Here is a 20,286-nt window from a genome sequence, read left to right on the forward strand (position 1 = left end):
AAAATTAAAAGAAAAGAGGCGAGACACATATTGATTTAGTTATTAAAACCACCGTCATAAACTTCATTTTATTTCCTTAATGTGGTCAGGCACAGATGAATGTTGAATTATTTATTTTGTAATAAAAATAATAATTAAAAAAAAATGGGGGATAAAAAAAAAACAAGCAACGGCAGCACGCACTAGTAAATAGAATTTGTTTTAAAAAAAGAGAAGCCAAATAAAACAATCCAAAAATCGTATAAAAATTAGTTTCGCAAATACACAAGTTAGTTTTGATACATTTTGTTTCTCTGTTGATATCAAATAATGAAATAATAATAAGCCACATCGATCTTGATTTCAGTGTTTTCTTTTTTCTTCGTTGGTAATCAAAAAAATACTTTTTTAGGATGTCCAGATTTGACATTGGGAAGGGGGTAAAAGAAAAGAAAAAATAAGAAATTCAGAAAATTGAAATTTTTTCAAATTATTGAAAGGAAGAGATGATAACAACAAAGCCTCATCCCACACGGCGCATCAAAGGAAGATTTAAAAGAGGAAAAATTCAGAATGAAATGTTGTTGGCTCTCGTAGTGGTGGTGCCAGGGGCTTTAAGCGAGGAAGCCTTGGTAGGTTTCAGGTAAGACTTAGCGTCGGTTGAGCTGCTGCGCAGTGAAGAAGAAGAAGAAGAAGAGGACGGGGAAGGCGGCGGAGGAACATTCAATGGCCTTCGGTGGTGGTGGGGGCTGGACGTGTCCGGTTTGACGGGAACTAGGCGGGACGGATGGGTTGTGGCTGCCGCAGTACCTGCATTAAGGCGAGAAGAAGCGGACGAGGACGACCAAGTGCAAGTCGATGAAGAAGAAGAAGAAGATGGAAGAGGAGACGGACGAGTGGACGGAGGAATTTTAGGTGCTGGACGTCTATCGACAAAGCTGAACGAGTGGTAGTAGTATTGCGTAGTAGTGGTCATCAGATTAGTTGTTGTGGTTGTTGGTGTTAGCGGCAGGGCAAAGGTCATGAGGCCCTTGTCCGCTGCACTGAAGCAACTCATCTCCGAGATAGCCGGCCGGCCAAGTTTGACAGTCACCTTGTGCGTCACCGTTCTGTCCGTCGTCGGGGTTATGAGGGACGGGCGTCGTGGCGGTGGCGGCGCCAAGGTATGCGCGACTGGCAAGGTTAGTGGTGGGTGGCGCTCGATCCCGACGGGACCTGACTGGTGGACAGATCCTTGGGAGGGAGCACTGAGCGGGCCGTCAGTCTCGGAGCCAGCGATAAAAAACCCGACAGTCGGGGGCAGCTGGGCGAGCGGGTCAAGTCCTTGGAGCGGACGTAGTGGAAGCGGATCGACTCGCGCGGAGGCGACTCTCGCGACGGACTGCTCTTGTCGTCGCCGCTGCTGTTCTTCCGGCCCAGCAGGCTGCTGGACTGCAGGCCGCTGGGGCCGCTGCCTCCGACGCTCGAGTGGCCGCTGAGGAGGAGCAGGTCCTCCAGTCGGTGGCGCAGGGCGGCCACTTCGTCCGACTGCAGGGTCCGCTCCGTCCGCAGGTACTGGCCCATGTTGCGGGCCATGGCGGCCAGATCTTCCTCGCGGGATTGAGACTCCCGCAGGCAGAACTGCAGCTCGGCCACGTCCTCCTGCAACATGAGCAACTGGCTCTCCTTGGCGCGGAGCAATTCGGCCGGACTGGCGTCCGGCTGGTGGTCGACGCCGATCCCAGTGTCCAGGAAGGAGCGGAGCTGCTGGTTGCGCGAATCCAGGTCGAGGATCTGCCGCTGGGAGACGGCCATCTGCTGGCTGAGCGACGAGACTTTCTGCTCCAGGGCCGCCGATTCCAGGCACTTGTGCGAGTACTTCTCGCTGAGCGACAGGATCTGCCGGCGGATCTCTTCCATCTCCTGCTCCCGGTTGGGCGTCAATTCCCGATGGGCTGGAGCCTGGCGGGCCGCCGCCTGGCTCAGAAACTCTTCCTTGAAGCGGGCGATTTCGCGTTGCACTTCGGCCTCGTGGGCCTTGCGCATCGCGTCCAGGGCGGCCAGGGTGGCCTGCGTCTCTTCCGCAAGGGCCCGCTCCTTTTCCACCTGAAAAGAAATTTCCATTCCATTGTAAAAACCAATTCCCTGGACAATAAAGCCAAAATAACAAAATAAAAAACCCACCTGGAGGCGGTTCAGATCCTGTTGGTGTTTCTCTTCCATCTGGGCGATGATTCGCTTGTGAGATCCTTCCATGGCCGACATGCCCTTCTCCGTCAGGGCGCGCAGCTGCTCGATTTCGGCCTGGTACTTTTGCCGGATCATGTCCTCGTTGATGGCCGACGACTTGGCGTTATTCCCGTTGCCGTTCCGCTCAGATTCTCTTCCGCCGGAAGAGGGGGAGGAGTCTTCCGGTTTGCTGTTGCTACGGGGCTCGGCCAAATTGCGGTGCAGGATGGCGGCCACTTCGCCGCAATTGAGTGAGGCCGGGAAAAAGTCCGGGCTGCACATCGAGTTGATGATGGCCTCCGTCTCCTGGATGATGCTGACGTTCTGGACGATGCTGGAATCGGATCCGCTGCTAGTGGCCAGCGGCTGGAACGGCGTCTCGCCCTGCAGGACGGCAATGTGGCCGTCAATCAGGGCCTTGTGGGCCACCACTTCGGCGAATTCGCTCAGGGCCGCTTCCAGATCGCCTTCCGGCGGATGCAGGAGCGACGACTGGCACTTCATCTGCTGGAGGCTCCGTTCGTAGGCATTGCTTAGCAGCAGGACGGCCTCTTCCATCTCCGAGCGCAGGACTTCCTCCACCACTTGGCAGCGCTGCTCGTACTGGAGCTGCTGGGCCGGCCAGAGGAGCAGGGCGGACGCCAGACGCTCCTCGTCGGCAACGTCTTCGGCAAAGACTTCGGCCATGCGGGTCATGGCCTGCCGGACTTCGCTGTCCACCAGCTCCTTGTTGGCCACTTCCTGGGCTTCCAGCCAGGCCTCGCGGACCTTGACCTCCTCCACCAGCTGATTGTCGGCGCTGGGACTGTCGCCCATGCGCAGGGTCTCGTGGGCCAGCAGGCGGGCCAGCTCTTGGAGCTTCTCCTCCTTGTACTTGGAGAAGAGGATCGACAAGTCGCGCTCCTCCTCGGCCAGCTGCTGGGCCACTCGAGGCGGCAGCAGCGGAGGATTGCCGGCCAGCTCGGACGCTAATTCCGCTCCTTGGTGAGAGCGGGAGGTGCTGGAGATGGCGGCGATGGCCGAGAGGCGCTCGGCCAGGGCGGAGCAGTAAGTGCCAAAACTGGTCGACTGGTCCAGGGCCGGCGCCGATCGCTCGCCGTTCAATTTGCGTTTCAACCAGCTGAGCTTGTGGATGGTCCAGTTGGCGTCGCGGAGCATTTCCCTCTCTTCCGGCTGCTTGGCGGCCGTCACGGTCGACAACTGCTCGGCGATGGCCAGCTCCAAGGCCAGCTTCTCGGCGGCGATCTGGCTGACGGCGGCCGAGTCCAGTTTGCCCAGACTGCGGACCTGATCGCGCTTGACTTTCAGCTCAGAGAGACGGACCCTGAGCAGGTCCTGGATCTTTTCCACCTGCGAGGCTCCGTCAGACGTCGAGACGGCCACGCGGACACCGTCCGGGTTCAGCAATTCCTGCTGGATGTTGCGGATTTTGCCGATGAGACTCTGGCCGTCCATCTGTGTCGAAGTAAATCAAACCAAATAAATGAAATTGGATCCACTGGCCGTCACTTATAAAGCTGGACAATTATTACCTTGTTACCGTCGAACATAAGTTCCAGCTCGACGACGCACTGTTCCAGATCTTGAACAAGTTTCGACGAGCGGCTGATGGGCCCGTCGTGGGTGACAGAGTGTTTGGCGGACAATCCCGTGCCGGCCGTCACCACTTTCAATGGGCTGGAACGAGGCGGTTTGCCCTGCGGTGACCTGCCGGGCAGCGAGTTTTTGCGCTCGATGGACGTCGACGACGATTTCCTGCCACCGCTGGGGGTGGGGGTGGTGCTCTGACGGCCGGCCAGTTGCTGTTCCAGCTGGTCGACTCGCAACAAGATCTTGACCGAGTCGCCGCCGCCGGAGACGGCGCCACCCTCCAGTGACTTGCGTCGCATCCGGAACGATTTGGTCGGCTCCTCGAATCCTTTTCGGGCCCTGGACGGCGGACCTTCTGCCGGAAAAAAACATTTTTTTATTTGTTGTTGAATGACGGACTGAAATTTTTTGGAAAAACAAAATTACCTTTGTCGGCAGAAGACGGAGTGCCCAGGGCGGCCATTTTGTGTTCCAGATCGACCAGCTTGTCCTCCACTTCCTTGGACAGCTGGAAGGATTCGCGGCCCTTGAGCGACTGGGTCCGCCTCTTCTCGCGGCTCTCCGACTTGGCCACCTTGATCTTGAGCTGGCGGACCTGCTTGTCGGCGGCGGCCATTTTGCTGGTCAGGTCCTGGACCCTGGCCGCCATGAGACTCAGCTGTGAGTTGTAGTCCGTCTCCTTGGCCTGCCACTGCTGCTTGAGGGCCATCTGGGCCACTTCAAAGCCGTCGACGGCCGACTGGGCCTGGCGCAGCTCCCGCTTGAGGGCCCGGATCTCCACCAGGGATCGCTCGAACCGGGCCCGCAGCTCCACGTACTCGTCGACCAGACTCTCGCGGTCCAGCGACTCCAGGTCCAGGTCGTAGTCGATGTTGCTCAAGTCGCTCAGCGAGTCCAGCCTGGGCAGACTCTTCTTGCTGCTGCCGCCCAGGAGGTTGCGGGTGCACAGCTGGAGCGGCAGCGGCATGGAGCCGCCCGTCGAGCTGCGGCTGCGCCTCAGAGAAGACGATCCGGCTGTTCCGGACCCTCCAACTCCTCCGACACAAGCAGCGCCGCCACCTCCTACACCGGCCCGGTTGTCCTCCATCTGCCTGAGCCGGGCGAAAAGTCCCTCGTTCTCCTCGATTCCGCGCTGGAGCCGCTCCTGGGTCTGACTGAGGTTCTCCTGCGTGGCCTTGAGCCTCCGGTTGAGGACCTCCACCTCGTTGGTTTTGCTTTGCAGCTGATTGAGCGTGTCGTTGCGGCTGTCCAGGAGGGAGCGCAGCTCCTGGGCCACGTCGCGCAATTTGTAAACCTCCGAGCGTTCACGCTTGAGACTGTCACGCAGTTCAGCGTTCTCCGCCCGGCCGTTGGCCGAGTCGTCCCTCAACGACCTCAGTTCCGCTTCCTTCTGGTCCAGCAGGTTCCTGAACAAAAAAAAAATAAAAACGAGCCGATTAGTAGAAATGACGCCATTGACTGATTGAGGGGGGGGGGGGAGGGTCTTACTGAATGTCGATTAATTGGCGTTTGCTTTCGGCTTTGTTGGCCTCGAGGATGCCGGCCAATCGGTTCATTTGCTGCTCCTTCTCGGCCAGCCTGGCGTTGAGCGTCACCAGCTGCTGCTGGGCCTCTCTCTCTTGCTCTCGACGCTCGTTGAGCAAACGGGTGATTTCACCCTTGGCCGCGTCGAGTCGATTCTGGACGTGCCCGGCGCCACCACCGGCCGGCGCATCCCCACCACCGTGTGACGGAGGCGGAACGGAAATCACCAGCCCAGCCGTCGGCGGGCTGTTGGTTCTCACCGACGACGGCGAAGCGGAACGGTGCCGGGAGCGAGATCTCGAGCTGGACCTCGATCGGTCCCGCTCTTTCACCTAAAAATAGAAAAAGTGGCCAGCAAAATGCAGAATTAGCAAAACGGATGGACGGATGGATGGATCCAGTTTCAATTCAATTACCTTGGACATTGGAGTTCGATTGAGTGGAGGCGACAGTGGAAGCGACGGAATGGGTTCCGGTCCGGGTGGATTCTCGTTGTCTTGGCCGTCCTCGTCTTCATCGTCTTCCGACTGATGGACAATAACGTCACCGTCGTCGTCGTCGTCCAGCTCATCTTCGTCCTCGTCTTCGGTGGTCGATCCGTCGTAGGATTCCAGCGATTCGTCATCCGCCTCGCGGCGGGACACGGCGGCCGGATCGACGTTCTCCTTGACGGCCTTGAGTGCGGCGGCGCTACTGGCGGCCGACAGCAACTTGGTGGGCAGGTGGGCCATTTTGCCTTGATTGCAAGCGTTGCGCAGGGCCTGGATCCACTGGGTGCGGATGCCGGAGGTGAGAGCTGCCAGAGAGTAGAGCCTCTTGCCGTCGACGGCCGCCATCTGGAAGCCATAGCTCCGGCCAGAGTCCGTCTCGTCCACGCTGGCGATCTGGGCCAAATCGATCGTCTCGTCGGCCAATCCGGCGTCTTCCGCCGCGTGGTCGCGGTACAGCGACAGCAAACTGTACCTCAAAACGAACCAGTACTTTTTCCACTCTCCTCTGCCCAGTCAAAGAATTTGAAAAAAAAAAAAAAAAAAAAAATTTAATTAAATTAAATTCGATCAAATATGATGAAACAACTAACCCGTAAGATAAGCGGAGGAGCCAACCCTTTTTGAGACTGTCGTCCAGCAGCGGGGCCGTCAATGTCAGCGCCGAGCGGCGATCGGGTAATGGCGAGCAGAAGGACGTCACGGGGTCTAATCCGCATCCATCCGGATCTCCTCGTACCTAATAAAATAAAAAATTACATTATCAAATAAGGAGAAGAAAAAAAAAAAAAAAAAAAATGTTGTCCGTCCTTCCCTCCCACCCCAATTTTCTTCATTATTAACCACCGCCCAGTCACCGCATGATGATGACGAACAATCCCACATCAATCAAACTGGGCAGAAATGGCAACAGTAACAAGAAGAAGGAGGAAGTTTTAAATTTGAAAAATGTAATTTGAATTTACCGCTTCTCCGGGCGGATTGATAGTTTCGGGTTGACGAGTCGTTGTCGTTTGTCGTTCGAGGGCGGCAGCTGGGCGAACTGGGGAACTCTCGTACGACGACAGTCCACTGCGCAGTCGATCAGCCGAGGCGGACCCCAGTTCGTGCATGCTCATGGGTCGATCCTTGGTGGCGATGACGGGCGTTGCCGGCTCCGTCTTGTGAGACACACCAGAGTCCGGCATGTCCTTGGAGCTGCTGTGTCTAGCTCTGGACGGACCTAATAATCACAATCAAATATCATAAATTCCAGCATAAAATTATCATTCTCCTGAAGAAAAAGGTCCCCCCCCCCCCCGCTTAAGGCCAGCCAGCTGGGCAGATTCATTTGTCTGTTGTTGTTGTTGTTGCCCGACTTACTATTCATGTTAGTGAAAGCATGTTGCAAACTCTCCAGACTCTCGAAATGTCGGTTTCGTGGGACGTCGGCCATGTACAGATAAAACGGGCTGTGTGGGTTGGCGCTGATGACGGGCGAGCGTGGCGGGACGGGACTGGCGGCGACCACGGCCGTGGCCGCCGTCGTTGTCGATGATGGAGGAGGGACGGGCGGCAATAAAGCCGATCGCGGCCGTTCGGACGGAGTGCAGCTGCTGCCCAGTCCGGCGTTGTTCTTGCTGCCTATGGGCGCCGTCAAGGTCGAGCTGGGCAGAACCAGGGCGTAACCTTTGCCTGGGGCGCTGTTATTGCTGCCGCTGTTGTTGCTGTGGCCGTTACTGTTGTTGTTCATGTTGTTGCCGGGCTGGATGATGAGGCTGCTCAATATTTCCGAATTGCAGCGGGCGCTTCGAGCCCCGCGGATCTCCCGGCGGATGACACGTCTCGCTGCCGGGCCAAACAAAATCAAAGAAACAGAAAATTAAGTCCAGCTGCCCAGTCCATCGGTTGGTAATTGGTTGGTTATACTTTTGATTTTATCGTCAAAATCCTTGTCGACGATGAGGATCTCCTTCTCGGCGGGCACAACTTTGGCGGGCAGTGGCGGACACGACGAAGTGGCGACGACGGCCGATGGGACACTGAGAGTCGCCACTTCCTTGACGGGAATAATGTCGTCTTCCTCGATGGAAATTCGGTTGTTATTGCCACCGCTAGTTGAATTGCCGTTCCGGCCGTTGGTGTCCTTGACCGGCAGCGAATTAAAGTTCTGCAGGCCTCCCGTCATCGACGACGAAGACGACGTCGTCGTGTGCTGGGCACCGCTCCGCATCAGCGACTCCGTGTGGCTGTGGAAACGCGGTCGGGCCATCGGCGGCGTCTGGAACGGCTGGATCGAAACACCTGGCCGGCACACACCATAGAAGAAAGAGAGAAAAAACAAAACAAGTGGGAAATTTGGTTTTATTCCATGATTATCTTTTATCTCTTTCAAGTTTTATAGAGTCGACCGAGGTACGGTACAATTTTTCCCGTCAAGAATCGGAAATTTTTAAGAAAAGATAAAAAGAAGAAAATTCCATTTCACCTTTGCTGAGACAAGGCGAATTGGGAGCCGTCGACTGCTGGTGGTGGTGGTGGTGTTGTTGTTGTTGTTGCGTCGAGATAATCGTCGTGGCTTTGCTTCCGGGGAAGGTGGCGTTCCTTTTATGACGTCCGGTCTGTTAAAAGATTTCAAGAGAAAACAATTCAATAAAAAGGTAAAAAGGAAAATAAAATAAAAGAAAGGCGGTCGGTCAATCACACGGCCAATTTCCCATCAGACGGACGGGAGAAAGAAAAGGGTGTCCCACCTTCATATTAGTCCTGGGGAACATGGAGAGGATGTCGAACCACCACTTTGATTCTTCACGCGACGTCCCCTTGAGAAAGTGGACCCGATCGGCCGCCGTCAACGCCAGGCTGAATGGGTGGCCAGTCACCTCCTCCGCCTCGTAAGACACTTCCACCACGCGATTCATGTCAATGATGGCCTGCGGCACCGTCTCCGGCTAAAAACAAAAATAAAAAGGATAAAAATGATGACGACGACGATGGAAATTTTCCATCGAGTTTGATTGATTTATTTAGATCCCCCCCCCCCTCTCCACTAACCCAAATGGCGAAAAATGGTCAGAGAGAGAGGAGAAACCCTTGGTGAAAGAAGAAAAAAGATTACAAAGGTCAGCTGACATCATTCAGGCCATCAAAGAGAGAAAAAAGAAGAAGAACAAGAAGAAGGAAGACTTCAAGTGCTTTTCTTTTTTAAGTTGGGATTAATCAGTTTTTTCCTTTTCTTTTTGCCCGTCGAAAATGTTGTTGTTCTTTTTCAAAGCCTTACAAGTTAATTGGATTTGAGATTTTTGATTGACTTACAACAAACAAGGCTTCCCCATCCCACCTTTTGTTTTTTGATAGAAATCTCTCCCAGGGAAAGAACAACAACAACCCAAAATAATAATAACAATCATTTGAAGTGAGTGAAAAATAGAAAGAAAATTTCCCTCCTTACGTGTTCGTCCACCGAGTAGGTCAATTCTCCATCGTCGTAGAGGACGAACCATCTCCGCTGCCATCGCTAATGTGTCCGTCCATCATCAAAGGTACCAACAAGTAAAAAAAAAAAAAAATATATATAAAGATGAGTTAACAACGGGACCGGTTTTGATTAAAAAACAACATTATTGTGAAAATATCATTTTAATTTTCTATTCGTTCCATCATCGGGCCAAACTTTCTTCGTGCGAGGTCGCACAGGCCCAGCAACTTTCGATTCGCCTTGCGCACCCCGTTGGAAACCCCAAAAATAAAATAAGAAAAACAAGAGCCGGAATAAATCAATTGAATAAAAAAGAAAAAAAAAACAAGTGGAGAAATGGGTGTCTATAAAAATCCGTTCCAAGGATGTTGTTGTTGTTGTTGCTATTGTCGGTGGTGGTGGGCGTGAATCGGCCAAAGTCCAGACGGTTGGAGGGGCGGACATGAATAAATTGTAGACAACAAACTTCTTTTTTTCTTCTTTGATTTCGGCATCCAGAAGAAGAAAAAAAGAAATTTCTCCACTACTTAACGACACCCACATACAACAACAACACCCACCACCCCACACACACACTCGTCACTTGACTTGTGTTGTCTTTATTCATCGTGATTTCGTGACTGGACCTTTTTCTTTTTCTCATTTTTTCAACAACTGCTTTTCGCGTGTTCCAAATATCATTTTTGAGATTCGCTTTTGTAGAGTTCTATTAATGTAATGGCTGGCATAATAAAATAAAATTCAAATAAAAATATGGTGGGCCGCCATTTTTCTTACCTTGGTCCGGTTGATGGGATTGGAGAAGTCCCAGTCGGGCGCGGCAAACAGGTAACCGCATTTGGCTACTTTCCGGCTCGCCTGGAATAACACACACAACAAAAAATAAATAAATAAATTTATTATGATTTTATTTTTTTGTGTGTTAGATAACAAATGGAATTGTATCAATCGGAATAAATTTTAGACACACAGACAAAAAAAAAGGGAAAATCGAGTTTCTTATTCAAATTAATTATTCATAGAAAAATGAAATCAGACACCACCACACAGCAGATGTGGAAAGAAGAAAAAATGATGAAGGATATTATTATTACAAGAATAATATTCTGGTTGTCTTGAATTCTTCACGTATCAAGTTCTTCTTCTATTGTTTTTCTTTCTTTTTAGCTTTCGTATTATTTTAGAAATATATTTTTGGTCAAGCGCTTGTTCACAATAACAAAAGAAGAGCGCAGGCCCCGGCGTTTCTCTCTCTCTCTCTCTCTCTTTTCTAAATGAGGCGGAATAGACGTGGGAAGAAGAAGAAGGTAAAAATATATAAGAAGTAAAAAGAAGACGCCGTTGCGTTCAATGACCGGACGGGACCTTTCTCTCTTGCTCGTGAGTGAACCTCACGGCGCTTTTTCACGTGTGTGTGTGTCTGTTACACGTCCCTCTCTTCTTTTTTTTTCTGTTTGTGTGTTAAAACTCCCCCCACTCGCAACTGAAAGATGATGACGTCACACACCGACCGAAACGATCGACAACCGCACCGAGTTGTTTCTTTTCCAGGGACTTTTTAAGGTGTTGGTCTCCAGTGACAAGATAACGACAGAAGCATTTTCTTCTTCTTCTTCTTCTTCTTTTCGTCTATATTTGGGGCTGTCTTTTACCTACTCCTCCACCCCAACAGAAAAAGAGAGATAGAAAGAGATATTTTTATTTCGATTTTCTCGGTGAAACACACGCGACTCGACATGATGGGCAGGAAATTCTAGAATTTCAGTCTAAAATGAGAATCGATCAATCAACTCATCAGGAGGTGCGCTCACATGGCGGCAGCGGCGGCGGTACCTTCTTCTTCTTCTTCTTGGCGAGAGAGAAATGTTATTAAGCCTCCAGGTTACTTTTATTTATTTTTCCTTTTTTTTTCTTTTTTTAAAAATAATAATAATAAATCCAACTGTATTATTATGTAGCGCGTTGACCGAAACCCTGCATACCCAAATAAGGCGATAGCCAACAGACACTCTGGGTACTATTATAATACTACAGGTACACACATACAGGCCCCGTGTTATTTTCTGATGGAATATTCACACGGTTAATTCTTTTCTTTTAAATTAAATTTAGGTTGGAAAACAAAAATGAAATCAATTTTTCTCCTAAGTTCGACTTGATTATTTAACAAGGGATTTTATTTTTCTACAAGAGGGAGGCACGTGGAAAAAGAAAACGACAATAAAAATGGGAAAAAATAAACCCAGACTATTTTACTTTTTCAACCCTCTGAAAGGAGAGAAAAAAAAGTTCCCGTTATTATCGACACGCTCGTAAAAGATAAAAATGTCCGGCTCCGGGAGAGGAGAATCCGTTAACGTCTATTTAGTGCCCCTCTATATCTTTTTCTTCTTCTTCTTCTATGCGGTTAAGTAGATTTTCTCTTTTTAAAAATAAGAAAAAAGAAATGGAAACCCAGAGCGTGTGCGCCATTACCCGTTCAAGTCAAAACATTTTAAATATATTCCGGTCGAAATCTTCTCTTTTTCAAACCAAATTTGGAATAAATGAAATAGATATTACATCCCTCTGGCCAAGTGTGTTTGGGGGTATTTAGCCAGGGGGCCGGATGTCGGGTCTCCCGAATTACGGGAGTTTGTTACAATCGAAAACGGAAAACCAACCACCAGCTGGTCAAATTTGTGCGTGTGGTCGGTCCAATAACAACAACAACAACAACAGCTGGACGCGGTCCAATGACCAAAAACAGACGATTCAAGTCAGAAAAAAAAAAAAAAAAAAAACTTCTTCTTTTTCCATTTGGAGAGATAATCCCGCACACGTTCTATTTCGGCTAGTCTTTCTTGGATACAGTCCCAAGGTTTTTATATTTTTTAAAAGAATCAAATAAATTCTACCCGATGTGTACCAGAAAATCAAGACTTTCACTACAGGCCAGCCAGCCAGCCAACCAGTGGGAGATACAACAACACAGACACTTGTGTGTGTGAGATGGGTGGCAGGGCCGCCGAGCTCTTTCTCTCTTTTGGGGCCACCTCATTCCCGAAAAGAGGCGGAGGGCACCTCCGCAGGCACCTGTGCAGGCGAACGCAGCCCCATGCTCAACTCACGGCCGCAACCAAACCCATTGACTGCATGTGAGTCGTCGTCGTTATAACAAACAATGTCATTCAGCCAGACCGTCTTGAATGACCGGCCACCTTTTGCGACACCATTTCCAGCCCCGAAAAGAATCGATAATAACTCACACGTCTCTCTCTCTCTCCACCCGTACGACCATTCAATGACGTAATAGACATCTATTACCGCAAGGAGGTTACGCAGTCTGACGATAAGATGATGGGGGAGATGTTTGTTTGTCAACAGATAAGAATGACGGAAGAGAGTCTCATTCATCGGCAGAGGAAACGAAATGGAATGCGCCGTTGGGTTTATTTTGTGTTGGTATGAATGAAACTGCAGATCTTTGGTGGGCCCTTTCCTGTTCGCTTGACTGTCTACGATTGTACACAACCTCACATGTGTGTGTGTACACACCCAGCACTTCCAAGCGGAAAGAGAGAGAGAGAGAGGAAGCAGCACTCTGTTTCGCACCATCCACCTCATTCATCAGGTGAGGTGGATTCCACCTTGCCAGAGCCAAAGAAATGAATGGTGATAGTTACCCGATTGTTCTCCAGGGCCTCATCGCTGTGCTCATCCTTGGCTTTGAAGCAGCTGGCACACTTGTTCTTGTTGAAAACGTTGGGAGCAAACTTCCTGCAGTCAGCTTTGGACATTTTCTCAGAGTTTCAATAGTTTGATGGGCTCGTTTTTTTGCACACACGAAAACGATTGGACGTGCCCTATATTTCAATTGGAAATATTCCTCCTGTCCGGTTAGGGCCAAATCGTGCCATCACCTTCACGGTAACCCGGTGCAGTCATGGCGTCATGTCGACATTTTTCCTTTTTCAAATTATGATCAAACAAAACTCACACACTCGCACACACAGTCAAGTTTCCACACCAAATAAAAATGAAAAAAAAAAAACTTTCAAAACACACGAGCAGCAGCACACAGCAGCAGCAGCAGCAACAATCACTAGGGGGACATAACCAGAAGAATTTCAATGCATTCTGCTTTGGGGCCTCTGGGGTATTTCTTCTCCATCAAACAATTCGGCGGCGGCGGCGTTGCCATAGTTATTCAAATTTTGTTTTTTAATCCCCACAACTTTTCATTCCCCGCTGCTGCGATGTTGGGTTACTCTGCATAATAATAAGCGAACTCGTCTTGTAATCTCGCCGGGGGAAAAAAAGAAATGGTAATAATAATAATAATAATATCCCAACAATATAAACCAGTTGTTTCAATGTCGAATGACAACTTTTGATTTAGGGGTGGTCCGGGATTGGGTTCAGCAACTTTTTGAAAATGATTTTTTAAAAAACAAAAATTTTTTTTTTCTGAACTTTTTAAAATGGCCGTGAAGGCCTCTCGTGACAGCTCGGGGGTCGGCGAAGCACAGCACGCATGATTTACTACTGCGAAACGATTGTTAAATAATCGAAGCGCAGCAGAAGCAAAGGCACAGCGAATCGTGTGTGTGTGTGTCAAATAGAGTCGGGTAATGTGTGTGAAACACAAGACAATAGTCCCGCTTGATTCGGTCGTGAGAAACAAAACAAAAAAACGTTCCTTCTTCTTCCACTTTTCTTCTCAAAAAATGGAAAAAAAGAAATCGAAATAAAAATAACAAAAAAAAAATAACAAAAATTTCTTCACGAGGTTGGAAAACGAAAAAACTGCACACCGTTCAGGTGCGGCGCTCACTGCCGACTGGCCGTGTTGGCCCATTCGGGAGAAAGGAGAGTTCGGTGAAGGGAGGAACCCCACAGCACCACCGCACCGCCACCACCGCCACACACTCACGTAAACAGAGCCTAGAGAGAAATACATCTATAAGAGTTCTTATACATGGCTCTAGGCGACCAAAAGTCGAATCAAGAAGCGTATATACACCTTCTTTTTTAACTATCGATTCACGCCGGGCACAACCGAATAAAAAGAAACACAGTTGCGTGTGTGTGTGTGGGCTCAACCTTATTCGACGCCGCATGTGTGTAGCTGGACACACACAAGACAGCTAAGAAAATGGGCTCTGGCTAGACCATAACCACACACGTTATTTTGTCTTCCGACTTTTCTTTTGGTGGGGAGGGTTTGTTAACGACTGAACTTGATTTCACGCGTGTGGGTAATCCGAGTCCCCCCTCGGTCGTTCCACCATCAACCCTTAAAAAAAAAAAAAAAAATAAAAATAAAATAAAACACAAAACAAAAATGATATCATCACACGACGACGACGACGACGTCGCATAAAATATGTATATTGAAATGGCTCTTTTATCTTCTCTCTTATTTTTGTTTTTCGTCTTTTTTTGTTATGTTGTTGTTGTTGTGTAATGCTGCGGGATGTGTCGGATGCTTTTCGTGTCTGTGCGGGATGACATAATATAGTATGTGTCCGTATTCAAAGGGGGTGTGAAACATCAAAAGAAAACCAAAGATTTTCTTCTTTTTATGTTGGCGCGATGATTGTTTGCTTTTTCGGGAGGGACGTTTTTTAAAAATGATGAAGACGATGGGGGGGTAAAAAACATTTAATAATTATGTCTTAAAGAAAAAAAAAATGAATTGTGGGCGAGCGCACACACACACAAGCCACCAAAAGCTGTTTTTTTGTTTTCACGGGAGAACCGAGAGAGAGAGAGAGAGGCGGAACGATGATGGACGTACGAAAAATAAGCGGCGGGTAAAAATTTGTGTTTTATCAATGGGGGGTTATAAAGATAGAGAGAGAAATACACACATACAAAAGAGAGTACAGTACATTTTACACGCAATAGGTGTGTGTGTGTGTGTGTGTGGAAAAGGGTAAACCGGGTCACAATAGTGTCCAGTTCAACGAGTAAGAGAATTTCAGCGTGACACGAAAAAATGGGCCCATGGACAAAAAAAAAAGAGAAAAAAACATTTTTGTTCTTTTTTTTACGATGGTGTAGGGGTACAGAAAAGGGAAGAATAGACTACACACTGACGTATTTACACAGGCTGTGACCAGCTGTAAAGGGGAGGGGGGTAAGGCGTTGAGCTAGAGGACCCATCACCGATTTAAATGTGTTTTTTTTTGTTGTTGTTGTGTTAACTTTTTTCATTCTTGTGGATGGAAGGGATTTTTCCAAACAACACGGAAAAAAAGGTGGGAGTAAAAAGGGAGGAATAAACAAACGATATTTCTTCTTCTTCATATTTAAAGCCGACTCGAAAGAAATAAGATTTTTTGGGGGGGGGGGGGGGGGGGAAAGAAGAAAGAGAAAATATAAATCACTCGACGGCAAAGCCGCACGTCTCTTCGACGGCCTGCGTCAGCTTCTCATGCATCTTCTCGTAGGACGGGTAGGGCGGTAGGTCGAGCCGGTTGAAGCATGTGTGCGCCTTGGGTAGATTTTCACAAGGAGCGTCGATCAGGTGGATGGTGAAGAGGCGCGGACCGGACGCCCCAGTAGAACCTGCAGAGAAAAGAGAATAAAAAAAAAATCAAAATCCGGAAAGAAATAGAAGAAGAAGAAGAAAAGGCGGACCTTGAAGGGCTTTGAATCCTTGCAGAGGCACTCGCGATGATCCCGTCACAAACTGCAACAATCTGGCCCTCAGTTCCTCGCTGTACGACTCGACAATCTGCCAGAACCACTGGACGACGGGCGTTTCGGCTGTGCAGTGCTGTAAGGGAGAGAGACCAAATTAAATTCCAAGGTTATCAATTCCAAAAACGGAACATGACAGGACAGGACATCCATTTTGAAAATGGGACGGATGGGCACTAAGAAGTTGTTGCTCACCTTGAGTCGAGTATTGGCCTGCCAATCGGCCGTGTCTATCTTGCAAATGCCACCAATGAGAAGCTCTAGTTCCCGCTCGTCGAACGGTCGGAGCAGGTTGGCCGGAATCAGCTCGTGAAAGCCCTTCTGGAGCGAGAGAAACTGCTGTTCGATTCCCCTCATAAATCGGTAGGACACGTACAACCTGACGGGCGAGTACCCAATAATAATAATAATTAAAAAAAAAAACAGGAACACAATCAATTGGCTGGCATCAGCTGGAAACCCAAATAATCAAAAGTCTCGATAACGTCAGCTGCGAAACGTGACGGGACCTGGAAAGTCATCCAGACCACACCCCGCTAAGTTTCGAAAAAGAAACAACAAAAAACGTGAAAATAAAAAAAAGAGCCAAATACGGTCTTGACCGCGGGACAGTAGTCTTGTCCGTTAGGTCGGCCGCGCCCACATCATGATAATCAAGAAGGAAGGGGGGGGGGGAGAACAACAAGAAAGAAGAAAGCTGGGAACTGATACGCCCCATAATGTTTGCTAGTTGTCAATTTTAATGAGTGTGGAAAAGAAAAAAGAGTTGTGAGGCCATACCGCACGTATTCCCGTTTGTTCTCCTCGGAGACGATCAAATCACGGCCGTCGGGCTTGAGGTCGTGGACTTGAATGGCGCCGTAAGCATTGTGCTCGACCGAGAAAGTCGTGTCGATCACTCCGGTTATGTCACTTTCACTGCGGATAAAAAAAAAGAAGAAAAATATTTCAGTCAATGAAACGAAATAAATTTTTGAAGAAAGAAATCACGTACAGCATCCAAGTCAAGGAGCGGTGGAGCTCGGGATCGACGTGAGTGATGTCATCCAGAACGATGGCTTTGTTGAGGAGCATTTTGTAAAAAGGTAAGGTGAAGCCACCGTCCAAATGGTGGCCGTGGAAGACGGCCAAGCCCATGATCCGGCCGACAAAGTGGAAGTAGGACAAGTGCTCCTGTGCAATTCACCCACCCCGCCAAAAAGAAAAATAAAGAAAAACAACCATGAATCATCTCATTTTCCATTCCGGCAGCGCATGAGTAATCACTTATTTGTCAAACAAACAAACAAAAGAAAAGAGAAAAATAAACAATGGCCATCCATTACCGGATTGACGCTGCTGTCGGGGTTGACGTGCAACGTGTAGTTATCTTCGCGTGAGTAACAGAAAAGACCGTAGTACGGGTTGAGCATCTGCTGCGAGAGGAGGTGAAGCCACTCGCGGGCAACGCCGCCGTAATCCAGCCCTTCCTCGCCGCGGAATTTCACCATCAATCTTTTGCGGAGATCCTTCGGGCGCAACTTCATGATGCTCCGATACGACTCCTGAATGACAATCAATCAATTATTCCCGTTAGTCAATCAAAATTTAAAAAAAAGTTGGCAAAACCTCGAAAATTTCAGTCCGAGAGACTTCCAGCCGGCAGTGTCCGGATTGCGGTTGCATCGTCTGCAATTCCGTCCGCAGGATTTTAATTTTGGCGACCAGGTCGCGCTTGTAACGCGGCAGAGCCTCTTCCTGTTTCTCGTCCGGCAGGGGAGTGGCCATCGGGGGTGGGGCGGATGTCGAATTGGCCACAGGCGCCGCGCAGGCCCCATTCTCCGACGTGGCGACGGCGTTGGGTGGTGGCAGGGTCGGTTGAGGTTGCGACGGGGCTGCACGATGGTCTGACCGGTGGAGACTAGAAAATTCACGTGATTAGATAAAGGACGTCCATTTTATTATTTGAAATAATTTACTTGAGGAGATTTTGCAAGGCCAGTCCCGTAGAGAGACGAGGGTCGGTGAATTGCGTCGTCCGGTTATTGTGGTCCACGAAATAAATCCTGCCCGAAGGAGTGTGACGCATTTCCCAGCCGGGGGGCAGAGCGCCGGGCATGGGAAGATCGCGGAGGTCTCGTGGGATTCGCGGATCGTACCACGTACTGATGCCGGTCGTCACGTGATAAAAGTAAACCTGACCCTGGCCGGTTTTACGCATTTCGTAGCCATCCGGCAAATCGTTGGCCAAGGGCCGTCTCGACTGCTGTTGCTGTTGCTGCTGCTGGGTTGATGGCTGTTGTTGTTGTTGTTGCGGTTGCCGATGGCGGACAGATCGTCTTCTGAAAGACGATCCGGAAGAGTTGGACGACGACACCGCATCCAGACTGTGACTTTGTTGAACCGGAACCGCTGGATGTCGCTTATCACGTTCTCTGCTACTGTGACTGCGTCTGCTTTCTCGACCATTGCTGGCCGAAACTGAGCTGCCGCCGCTGCTGCTGGCCTGAGCCCCGCTGCTACTCTCCACGATGGGCCTGGTCCATTGACTACTTCTCGATTCCGGATTCACGTAATACCTACGGCCACTGGATGTCCTCCTTTCCTCCCAACCTGCCCATCATGAACACATTTGTCAATAAAAGTCATCAAGTTGTTGTTGTTTAATTTACCCTGCGGAAGGGGAGAGGTGACTGAAGCCGTGGCAGCTTCTTGAATGCCTGCAGGTGACGCAGGGCTGGCAACATTTCCCAGAGCGTCCACAACGGTTTGGACGACGGGAGTTGCACTGTTCTCGTGACAGCTTGACGAATTGTGCTGTTCTCTAGACAGCAAGGAAATAACTATTTGTCCCTTCACTTGATCGGTGTCGTTGGCGTTCGCGCGCGTCAAGTCAAGACGTTGATCTGAAAAACAAATAAACAAAGAGACGAAGAGTTTAGAGGTGGACATTCACAAGACAGAATTATTTGGCATTACATCCTGTGTCTTTCAGGCGTTGAATGGCATTGGACATGATTCGAACACAACCAAGGAATCCGCCACCTTCCTTCTTGTGAATCTTCTTGTGGTTCCAAACACTGATGGTTATCGCATCTGACTTGCCAATGTACCTGTGGGAAAAGAGAGAAAAAACAGTCAGGCGTTGAAGAGTTGAATTGCCTGGTGGTGATGACGACTTACAGGTCAAAGTGCTGGTTCCACTTTGGGTCCAACGAAGACTTGCAGGTGTCTGTGCTGTGACATTGGCCCGATCCCTCAACACTGACTTTGGCAAATGGGTCAGGCAAACGGAACAGATCCTTCTTTGCGAGATTCTTGGCGCACAGTACTGGTGGTTTGAGAGAGACAGAAAGAGATAAACATCAATAAGACATGGTCATACCATCAAGACTTGTTATTTCATTACTAATCCTCTCCCCTCCATCTCAACCCACCCCTGGGGGCAAGAGGAAGTTTACCCTTTCTACAAAGACAGGAAACAGGGTATCAGATAAAATAAAGAAGCTACAGCCCTGGAATGAGAGAAAACCAGCCCAGGAATGTTGCTTCACCGATCAATGAAATTCCGTTTGTGGCACACGATTGAAAAATTGGCCCAACATCAAAACAAAAGAGAAAATAAAAAACACTTACTTGTGAGTCGAATCTTAATGGCCCCATTTCTCCTATTGATCCCTGTGTGGGACATTGCTGGCGAACAGGCAAACTCTCCTCCCAATCGTAACACAGAACTGAGATTACACTTCAGACATCGAGAATAATAAAAAGTCACGTGCGGCTTAAACCATGCATTTAAGTAAGTCTAAATATATAACAAGAACAGAAATCCTTTGTCAAAATCAATTTGTTTTGCAGTCCAAAACGGGACTCGGGTACACTTTTTAGGCAGCCATGTCAGCGAGCAATGGAAAACTGGCCCTCTAGCGGAACCACCAGGCAGCTACTGTAAATAATAAGCAGAGGCGAAACGCAATAAAATCAAAACAAGCAAACTTCTGTCTCGTGATTCTCGACCTTGTTTGTTTGTTTTGACCAAACAACGAAATTCCTTCTTCACCCTGGAATTCTCTGAAATAATTCCAAGTCTAGCGATTTACTTGAGGAATGAGAAGAATTACAGATAAGCTTATCTTTGCGGTTTTTTCGTCTAGTGTGAGCGGTGCGGCGTTCTTTCTGTAGCAGTATTGTTTTATTAAGATAATTTTTGGAAATACAATTGCTGATATTTCAATTCATTTGAAGAATAGTAAACCTTTACACAAAGACACGAGTCCGACAGTGCAATCAGTGCAATGATGAGTTGATGACCGCACAAATAAAATGAAAAATCAATTGCCATCCTCATTTCTTTGCGGACTTGCGGTACTA

The 20,286-nt window shown here is 48.9% G+C and overlaps 4 protein-coding genes across 5 annotated transcripts in view; all 4 read right to left on the bottom strand.

The window, feature by feature from the left end:
- Positions 1 to 20,286, bottom strand: part of LOC124313083 (dipeptidase 1-like) — a 1,013,891-nt gene that overhangs the window by 597,554 nt on the left and 396,051 nt on the right. The gene's annotated exons all lie outside the window — the stretch shown is intronic.
- Positions 35 to 14,073, bottom strand: LOC124312781. 2 transcript variants are annotated; one of them, XM_046777224.1, is made up of 15 exons: positions 12,912 to 14,073; positions 10,024 to 10,104; positions 9,220 to 9,285; positions 8,522 to 8,719; positions 8,257 to 8,389; positions 7,698 to 8,072; positions 7,152 to 7,616; positions 6,755 to 7,011; positions 6,383 to 6,528; positions 5,718 to 6,297; positions 5,266 to 5,633; positions 4,204 to 5,183; positions 3,720 to 4,129; positions 2,143 to 3,642; positions 35 to 2,064 (listed from the first exon to the last, which is right to left on the bottom strand). In XM_046777224.1, the coding sequence occupies exons 1-15, from the start codon at positions 13,023 to 13,025 to the stop codon at positions 1,162 to 1,164; spliced, it is 6,576 nt and encodes a 2,191-aa protein (XP_046633180.1). In that variant the 5' UTR covers positions 13,026 to 14,073; the 3' UTR covers positions 35 to 1,161. The 2 variants fall into 2 exon arrangements, with proteins under 2 accessions (XP_046633180.1, XP_046633179.1); XM_046777223.1 differs by having other exon boundaries at positions 3,720 to 4,132; positions 12,912 to 14,071.
- On the bottom strand, positions 548 to 1,036 carry LOC124313801 (putative protein TPRXL). The gene has a single exon (XM_046778609.1). It carries the CDS (start codon positions 1,034 to 1,036, stop codon positions 548 to 550), a length of 489 nt encoding a protein of 162 aa, XP_046634565.1.
- Positions 14,574 to 19,809, bottom strand: LOC124312874 (E3 ubiquitin-protein ligase SMURF1-like). Its single transcript, XM_046777407.1, has 12 exons — positions 19,552 to 19,809; positions 19,099 to 19,246; positions 18,895 to 19,028; positions 18,588 to 18,821; positions 17,895 to 18,528; positions 17,545 to 17,836; positions 17,262 to 17,480; positions 16,931 to 17,109; positions 16,717 to 16,854; positions 16,132 to 16,315; positions 15,874 to 16,012; positions 14,574 to 15,801 (listed from the first exon to the last, which is right to left on the bottom strand). Exons 1-12 carry the CDS (start codon positions 19,604 to 19,606, stop codon positions 15,617 to 15,619), a joined length of 2,541 nt encoding a protein of 846 aa, XP_046633363.1. The 5' UTR covers positions 19,607 to 19,809; the 3' UTR covers positions 14,574 to 15,616.

The sequence above is a fragment of the Daphnia pulicaria genome, chromosome 9, assembly GCF_021234035.1.
Source record: "Daphnia pulicaria isolate SC F1-1A chromosome 9, SC_F0-13Bv2, whole genome shotgun sequence".
Lineage (NCBI taxonomy): Eukaryota > Metazoa > Arthropoda > Branchiopoda > Diplostraca > Daphniidae > Daphnia > Daphnia pulicaria.

Bases quoted from the DNA above. Each gene is read 5' to 3' on its own strand.
- LOC124313801 (XM_046778609.1), bottom strand. From the start codon at position 1,036: ATGAGTTGCTTCAGTGCAGCGGACAAGGGCCTCATGACCTTTGCCCTG.
- LOC124312781 (XM_046777223.1), bottom strand. From the start codon at position 13,025: ATGTCCAAAGCTGACTGCAGGAAGTTTGCTCCCAACGTTTTCAACAAG. The intron at 10,105-12,911 runs GTAACTATCACC...GTGTTATTCCAG, and splicing joins AGGCCCTGGAGAACAATCGG to GCGAGCCGGAAAGTAGCCAA. The intron at 8,073-8,256 runs GTGAAATGGAAT...TGTGCCGGCCAG, and splicing joins TTCGCCTTGTCTCAGCAAAG to GTGTTTCGATCCAGCCGTTC.
- LOC124312874 (XM_046777407.1), bottom strand. From the start codon at position 19,606: ATGTCCCACACAGGGATCAATAGGAGAAATGGGGCCATTAAGATTCGA. The intron at 19,247-19,551 runs GTAAGTGTTTTT...TCAAACCACCAG, and splicing joins CATTAAGATTCGACTCACAA to TACTGTGCGCCAAGAATCTC. The intron at 16,855-16,930 runs GTACGTGATTTC...TTTTATCCGCAG, and splicing joins CGCTCCTTGACTTGGATGCT to TGAAAGTGACATAACCGGAG.